This window comes from Triticum urartu, chromosome 2A (genome assembly GCF_056163025.1).
Source record: "Triticum urartu cultivar PI428250 chromosome 2A, HENAU_Tu73, whole genome shotgun sequence".
In the NCBI taxonomy this organism is placed as follows: Eukaryota; Viridiplantae; Streptophyta; class Magnoliopsida; order Poales; family Poaceae; genus Triticum; species Triticum urartu.
The window spans coordinates 117,509,015-117,517,591 of NC_141874.1; the positions used below are offsets into that span (position 1 = coordinate 117,509,015).

The window sequence follows — 8,577 nt, forward strand, 5'->3', positions numbered from 1 at the left end:
AACTAGTTGCATGTCTGTCAGTGGAACCGGTCTCATGAACGTGGTCATGTAAGGTTGGTCCGGGCTGCCTCATCCAACAATACCGCCGAATCAAAATAAGATGTTGGTGGTAAGTAGTATGACTATCACCGCCCACAACTCTTTGTGTTCTACTCGTGCATATCATCTACGCATAGACCTAGCTCTGATACCACTATTGGGAAACATAGCATGCAATTTCAAAAAAAATTCCTACGCTCACGCAAGATCTATCTAGGAGATGCATAACAATGAGAGGGGGAGAGCATCTTCATACCCTAGAAGATCGCAAAGGAGAAGCGTTTATCAACGCGGTTGACGTAGTCATACACTTTCATGATCTGCCCCGATCAAGTACCGAACATACGGCACCTCCGCGTTCAGCACACGTTCAGCTCAATGACGTCCTCTCCTTTTTGATCCATCAAGACGGGTGAAGTAGTAGATGCGTTCTGGTAGCACGACGGCATGGTGACGGTGTTGCTGAAGAACAATCTCCGCAAGGCTTCGCCAAGCACAACAGAAACTATGATGGAGGATAAACTAGAGGGGACAGGGTTTCTGGCACACGGCTTGGTGATTCTTGATGTGTTCCAGGTGCTAGCCCCGCCCCTCTATTTATATGTTGAGCCCTGGGGTCGAAACTTGGACTAAAAGACTCCTCAAAGTCGGTTTTGCCCACAAGGAAGAGTCCTTCTCGGAATTCCAGGGTCAGGCGCCACAATCCTTGGCGTCTGGCCTAGACGCCATGGGCCTCGGTGTCTGGCCCAGGGCCAGACGCTAGGGTCTCTGGCGTGTGGCCCCTGTCCTCCGCAAAGCTCCTTTTGCACTGACCTAAAGCCCTGTGGGATTTACCCCTTGGGCGAACCATATCATCCTATATATCAATCTTTACCTTCAGACCATTCCGGGGCTCCCCGTCATGTTTGTGATCTCATCCGAGACTCCGAACAACATTCGATCACCAACATACATAACTCATATAGTACTATATTGTCAACGAACCTTAAGCATGCGGACCCTACGGGTTCGAGAACTATGTAGACATGACCGAGACACCTCTCTGGTCAATAAGAAATAGTGGAACCTGGATGCCCATATTGGCTCCTACATATTCTATGAAGATCTTTATCGGTCAAACCTTATGACAACATACGTAATTCCCTTTGTCTATCGGTATGTTACTTGCCCGAGTTCGATCGTCAGTATCTTCATACCTAGTTCAGTCTCGTTACGAGCAAGTCTGTTTACTCATTCCATAATGCATCATCCCACAACTACTCCCTCCGTCCCAAAAAACATGTCGCGGGCGCAGTTCATTGTTGATTTTGCAAAAAGGCCCTTGTAGTTTTAAAATCGTCTGAAACAAGCCCCTCCGCCCCCTGTCTTCTTCGTCCGCCGTCGATAGGGGCCGGCGTCGCCCAGCTGCGCGACTCGCTGCCCATCAGGAAGTGCTCCGCCGCCCTCGCCACCTACCTGCTCCGTCGCGGCCGTCGCCAAGTACCTGCTCCGCCGCCTCCCCCGCTCAGACCTGCGTCGCCGCAATCCCCTCCTGCCTCGATTACCTGCGGGCATCGTCGGGACCTCCGGCCACGTCCTCCTCGAGCTCGCGGGCGTCCACCTCGAGCTCCCGCGCATCCTCCTCAAGCTCCAGCGCATCCTCCTCAAGCTCCAGTGCATCCTCCTCGAGCTCCCGCGCGTGCGCCGCCGCAATCCATCCCGGCCGCGATCCCCTACGGGCGTCGCCGGAAATTGCCTCCACGATCCGGTGGACCAGGAGCTCGCGCGCGTCCTCCTTCTCCCCTGCCCGCGCGCCCTCCTCAATCTTCCACGCGAGCCCGTGCGGCTGCTTCTCCCCTACCGCCGATGCTGCTGCTGCTGCTTGTGTGCCCATGCTGCCGCCAGAGCTCCTTCTCGTCAAGAGGAAGAAGGTACCGTAAGGAGTTGCTCCTCTGCTCCCTGTGCTGAATATGATCAGTGTACGGGAGTTGCTGCTCTGCTCCTGTTCGTCAGGAAGAACTGCTCTGCTCCTGTTAACTGAATATGATTAGTGTTAATTGAATAAAAATCAGTAGATATCAGGGGGGTGGAGGGAGCAAGCTAGAAATAATTTGCTCAGTGTCTTCTATCTTCTCAGGAAAGATGTTGTAGAAAACATAAAGAGGTGGTGTGCCTAAATCTCCAAACACCACACCAAGGCTTTGGAAAGCTAGTTGTAGCACCAAAACTGTTGGGTAGGTCTTCACATATAGGAGGAGAAAACAGGGCAAAGCAAAATTACTTATCATACTATGGTTGTTCATTTTTCTTCAGAAGTTCAGAGTAAAGACACCAAATGACTCTGCATATTAGGCAACATCTCAAAATCCTTGCATAAAGACAACTACCAGGGAGAATGTACTACTAAAAAGAATGTGCTACGAAACACAAAATTGTGATCCTGAATGCTAAAGCCATGTTCTTAACACATGACATTAATTCTGTATCCTATTAGCTAAGATTCAGATACAGAAACTGACAAATACTTGGATGATGATAGCAATCACCTTTTCTCTGTACATATTCCTCATTCTCCCGGCCTTTGCGTCCATGGGCTGATCAAGGCTCTTTTCCAGCTCCCACATCGCCCCCTTGCCGGTGTCCTCATTTGTCGAAACTGTCTCCGTGATGTTCAAACTTCAGAGCAGTCAATCAACAGCAGAAGTATGTCACAAACTGTAGGCATCAAGAAGTTAATCAGTCTAAATGTATTTGTCTTTCCCTCTTACAAACTCCAACAAAACACATGCTGATTGCTGCACAGAGTACATGGCAACCAACGACAACATATCCCATTTTGATTACGAATCTAAATGAGAACATGTGGTTAGTAGAAACCTTGGAACTTGAAAACCCAAATCTGGTTCAGTTGAGTAAACAGCAAGAAACACATACTTTTTGGTCTTGAACTTCTTTTGCATGTTGGTGGATGGCCATGCTTGTGCTGCAAGTACAAGTTAAATGAAAATAATGTTCAGATTTCTTCAGAGAAAAACTGAATAAAATAGTTAACAGTAGGTGTGTACAAAACATGGTCTGAAGCTTGCTGGGAGAAAATCATTACATAAGGCACATATTCACACTAAATCAGTTTCGACGGTGTCAAAGCATACAGTAGTACTGACAGTAATTTTGATAATCCAAGAAAATTAATTGAACCTATCTATGCTTGACATGGCATAGAAAAAAATCAGTAGATGCAGAGCAATTATGATCTGAACAAACACTGTCTCTAGAACTGTTACTAGAGGAACTACTGTAAGTAGAGTAAAATTGGTGGTGAATGAAGGGGAAAAAACATGGGCCAGTTGAATTTATTCTGTTATGAATATATTCCAGTCACAAAAGACTGGCTGTTATCACTCTCTAGTTATTATTCCCTTCCCACTCTACCTTGTGGGAGGAATATCATGAGGATTTTTCTGTGCACTGTGCATTGATTGGCATCAGAAGAATGTACTAGGAGTAGCTGTGAAATTGTGAAGCCTTTTTTTAAATGAGAATGTGGATCTTGTTAAGCCAGGCAGAACAAGATGATTTAGTAGCATTAGCACTTTAGCAGAGCACATCACAGTTCAGAGAATGTGAAGCCTTTTTTTTGTAATGGTTGCAAGGCTCCTGTCATTCTACTCATTTTTTGTGTATATCCTTGTTATGGTACCATGATGTACTCATCTTTTGTCATTGCTAGCAGGAGTATGGATTTGAACATGATGCCTCAAGAGGAAGACGATGAAGGTATTAATTTGAATTTGATGCCTCAAGAGGAGGAGCCTCAAGTGGCAGAGAATGTAGTTATGGATTTGAACTTGATGCCTCAAGAGGAAGACAATGAAGATATGAATTGGATGCCTCAAGAAGATGAAGGGAAAGAGGATGAAGCTCAAGAGGAAGAGGATGAAGTTATGAATTGGATACTTCAAGAGAAGAGAAGAGAATTGTCATATATGGAGAGGCATGGTGTTTACTTTGCCTTGCTGGTAATCGAGCTCAGAGATGGGTCTGTTCAACCAGACGACAAGCTGCTAGTCTCAAACCTGTTGGACATAAGTGTACAATCTGTTGAAAGAATCTGGGAAGAGGCTAAAAAGCAAATTGTCGATGCAAAAGAAGTAGATGTCTCAAGCAAGAAGCCAGGAAGATCCGGCCGAAAGAGAAAGGAGCTAGATCTAGAGAGGACCTCAACAATCCCACTGAATAAAAGAAGAACAATTCGATCTCTGGCACGGTCTCTAGGTGTGGCCCGATCGACCCTGCATAAGAGGTTCCAGTTGAATGAGCTCAACCGCATCACAAGCACCGTGAAGCCTCACCTCAAGCTAGAGAACAAGCTTGCGAGATTGAAATTTTGTATGTCCATGGTCGATGACAATTCGATCTCAACTTCTCGGGCTATGTTAAAACCAATGACGAATATGGTTCACATCGATGAGAAGTGGTTTGACATGACGAGAGTGAAGAATAGTTACTATGTACTTCCAGGAGAACCTGAACCGAAGCGCACTGTGTCAAACACTCACAGCATTGGGAAGGTGATGTTCCTAACAGCTGTTGCCAAGCCTCGATATAACAATGAGGGGGAGCTAACATTCGACGGGAAGATCGGCATTTGGGAATTTGTCGAAGAGACCGAGGCGAAGCGGACAAGTCAGAACAGAACAAAGGGAACAAAAGTGTTGACATCAGTGAAAGTAACCAGGCCTGTGTGCAGAGATTATCTAATCAATAAGGTTATCCCGACAATTCAGGATAAGTGGCCTGACGATGATGAGGGAGCAACAATATTCATCCAATAGGATAACACAAAGCCTCATGTCCTTCCGAATGATGTAGCTTTTCGAGAAGCTGTGGAACAAACTGATCTTGACATCCGATTGCTACAACAGCCCCAAATAGCCCTGAGTTAAATTGTTTGGACCTCTGCTTCCATACCTCTCTCCAGTCTCTAACCGACTGCAGGTCACGTACAAACATCCAGGAACTGGTACAGGGTGTGGAAGAGGAATTCGAGAACTACGATCCCGACAAGTTGCACAGAAGCTTTATCACATTAGAAGCAGTTATGTTTGAAGTTATGAAAGAAAAAGGAGGAAATCAATATAAGTTGCCCCACTTGCACAAGGATCGCGTTCAGAATGCTGGAATGGAAATAACCGGTGTTTATTGCGACAGTCGGGTAGTTGTTGATACTAGGGCCATTATAGAAGAAATGGAAATTGCAATAGGAAAAGAAAATGAAAGAAAAGAATTAGCTAGAGAAGGGAAAAGAAAGAGAAGTAAAGGGAAGGGAAGGGAAGAAGTGGCCAGAGAAAGGAAAATAATGTAGTCAGGAGGGGACAAGGAGGCCCTTATGTCATGTAGTCAGGTGCTCCTTGTGTATGTCTTGTGTAATCTTGTGTCAAGAGGGGACAAAGATGCCATTATGGCATGCCCTTGTGTATGCCTTGTCTAATCCTTGTATATCAACTCCTTGTTGGAATTTATTGGAATTATCCGGGTTATTTGGATTAATTGAATTATCTAGGTTATTTGAATTAATTTGGGTTATTTGGATTTATTGAATTGATTTGGGTTATCTAAATTGATTTGGAGCCTTTTGCCATCCGCGGCTGACGGCAAAGTAGCTGATTCCTGTAGTGTTAGTTATTTGAATTAATTTGGATTAATTTTAGTTATTTGAATTAATTTAAAATATTTGGATCACAACAACCAGTACCTAGGATATTTTTCTAGTACCAGGAAATAAAGCCTCTATTTAAACTGGGATTCAACTCTCCGAACCAAATTTAGACCAGAACTATTACTGGTGATAGGAGATGACCAGAGAGGCTTTATGTCAAATATCTCAATTCAAAAAGGAAAACCATGACTTGTTGCACTATTAGGGCCTGATGTGCAGATGCCCAAAAAACAAACATACATGACCTTTGAAGAAGCACCAAATCAGTTAGACTCTGACATAGCTAGTTCAGATCAGAAGATCTCAACCATCTTTCAGAGTATTTTGTCAGGTTGTTGTAACATAGCTAGTTCAGACCAAAACATCTCACATTCACTAAAATTCAGTAGATCTTCAGTGTTATAAGGGCACAAACCTTGTGTTTTTCCACAAGCTTCAGGACATTTTCGTCAGTTTTCTGTTGCTCCAATGTTGCCATCTTGAGATACTTTGCTTTGATCATGTTCTGTATTCACCACAACGGCCTGACATGAGTGTTATGCATAAACAATTTTGTGGTTGTCTTTTCTTTCAGCGTAATCTAGAAAGAAGCACGAAAACAATCAACCATCATCCATATGATTTTTTTACGGCAGACATTTGGCGCGTACCTTTTCCTTCTCCTTCTCCAGATTCATTCTGTCAGATTCGCTACGCACAGCAAGCTCATCAAGCTTCTTGGATTTGAGCTCAAGATCCTGCATCTTGCAATCCAGCTCCGAATGGACCTTCTGATTCTCGTCGATAATCATCTGCGAGTGCCTATGAGCTAGTTGCTGCATCTTGTGGATTTCTGGTAAAAATGCAAGTTGAGAAGACAATAAATAAATGAAAGGTTAAAGCAGAGAATATGTTGTTCTATACACAATAACAGAGCATATAAACAGCGAGTTGCTGCATCTTGTGGATTTCTGGTGACAATGCAAGTTCAGAAGGCACTAAATAACTGAAAGTTCAAAGCAGCGAAATGCATCTATGTTGTTCTGCCATAATAACAGAGCACGTAAACAACAAGAGTGTGAAAGCACAATAATAGACCATCGCTGCATCTCTGGAAGATGAGTTCCCTTTCCTCCATCACATTCTCAAGTGAGGTCGTCTTCTCACTGTACTTAGATTCGAGCTCCTGGGCATGCTTGGCCTTCACCTCAATCTAGTTGGCCAAATTGGCCACCAGCTTATTAGTCTTGCGCGTCCCCTCGCTCTCAAGCTCTGCAACAGACTTCAGGTCGGCATTCCTCTGCAGGTACTCCCCAACCAGCACCGGGATTGGCCGGAGCAAAGGGCCAGAGCCGGCATGGCGGGCGGCGGCCCCCGGCTGGAGCAGGCGCGGAGTAGCACGTCCCTGGCGACCAGGCAGAGGGCCGGGGGCGGCCGAGGAGCGCCGGAGAAGAGGGGCTAGGCGCAGTCCTTGCGGAGGGCATTCACCGGCGGCGGATGTGGCGTACTGGCAGGACTAGTTGCAGGGGGAAGGAGATGGGGTTGGTCGCTGGAGGCGGTGGAGATTGGCAGGGGGCGCCGACCTCGGTTCCCTCCTCCTCCTCTGGTGGCGCGTGGGTCATCGAGCTTAAGCTGGGGAAATTGAAGATTTTTATGAGGAAGGGGGGAGCTTGGGGAGGCAGCTGCGGCGAGGGAGCGTGGGAGCAGGGGAGCCGCGGTGGCGGGGAGCAGCATAGCTGCGGCGGGGGAGTGGGGAAGCGACGGCGGCGGGGAGCAGCACAGCTAGGGATTCTGTCGGAGGAGGACAACGAGGAGTGCGGGTTTGGTCGGGAGAAACTGAAGGTTTTTTTTGTAAAATTGCCCTCGCGACATGTTTTTCGGGACGGAGGGAGTAACTCATTAGTAACTTTTCTTGCAAGGCTTCTGATGTGCATTACCAATAGGGCCCAGAGATACCTCCCAAGTACTCGAAGTGACAAATCCTAATCTCGATCTTTGCCAACCCAACAAACACCTTCGGAGATACCTATAGAGAATATTTATAATCACTCAGTTACGTTGTGATGTTTGATAGCACACAGGGTATTCCTATGGTATCCGGGAGTTGCATAATCTCATACTCAAAGGAATATGTATATGACATGAAGAAAACTATAGCAATAAAACCGAATAATCAATATGCTAAGTTAACGGATGGGTCTTGTCCATCACATGATTCTCCTAATGATGAGATCCCATTTATCAAATGACAACACATGTCTATGCTTAGGAAACTTAACCATCTTTGATTGAACGAGCTAGTCTAGTAGAGGCTTACTAGGGACACTTTGTTTTGTCTATGTATCCACACATGTATCAAGTTTCCAGTTAATACAATTCTAGCATGAATAATAAACATTTATCATGATATAAGGAAATATAATATAACAACTTTATTATTGCCTCTAGGGCATATTTCCTTCACTATGTGGCCCATAACTCCCTCCACCTCTTGGCCTTTTAAGGCCCGTTGATATTTAAATTAATATATGTTTCTATGTATGTATGTATATAATGGTCTAGAGGTATTTAGAACATTTTATATATAAACATCTCCAGAAACATTTTCTACCTATATATAGTTTATCGATAATACCTGATATTACCTGATACTCACCGAAACCCTTCCGGTGACACCAAAACGCTTCCGGACCTTCTCGAAACTATTTCGAATATTCATTGAATAATTTGATAAATATATTCTCTTGACTCTCGTCCTACTAACACTCAGGATATCATAATTTCCTTAAACATTTGACCCCGTAGGTTCGGTAAGTCATAGACATGAACGAAACCTTTCGTTCAATGACTAATAGCAGGAC

At 45.0% G+C, this 8,577-nt stretch overlaps 2 protein-coding genes across 2 annotated transcripts; one reads left to right on the forward strand and one right to left on the reverse strand.

Moving 5' to 3' along the window:
• Nucleotides 1-2,027: 2,027 nt before the first annotated feature.
• LOC125531803 (factor of DNA methylation 1-like) lies at nucleotides 2,028-7,200 on the reverse strand. Its single transcript, XM_087539705.1, has 4 exons — nucleotides 7,089-7,200; nucleotides 6,388-6,569; nucleotides 6,153-6,242; nucleotides 2,028-2,048 (listed from the first exon to the last, which is right to left on the reverse strand). The coding sequence occupies exons 1-4, from the start codon at nucleotides 7,198-7,200 to the stop codon at nucleotides 2,028-2,030; spliced, it is 405 nt and encodes a 134-aa protein (XP_087395831.1).
• Nucleotides 3,756-4,940, forward strand: LOC147984202 (uncharacterized). The gene has a single exon (XM_087539704.1). The coding sequence runs from the start codon at nucleotides 3,756-3,758 to the stop codon at nucleotides 4,851-4,853; it is 1,098 nt and encodes a 365-aa protein (XP_087395830.1). The 3' UTR covers nucleotides 4,854-4,940.
• Nucleotides 7,201-8,577: the final 1,377 nt, after the last annotated feature.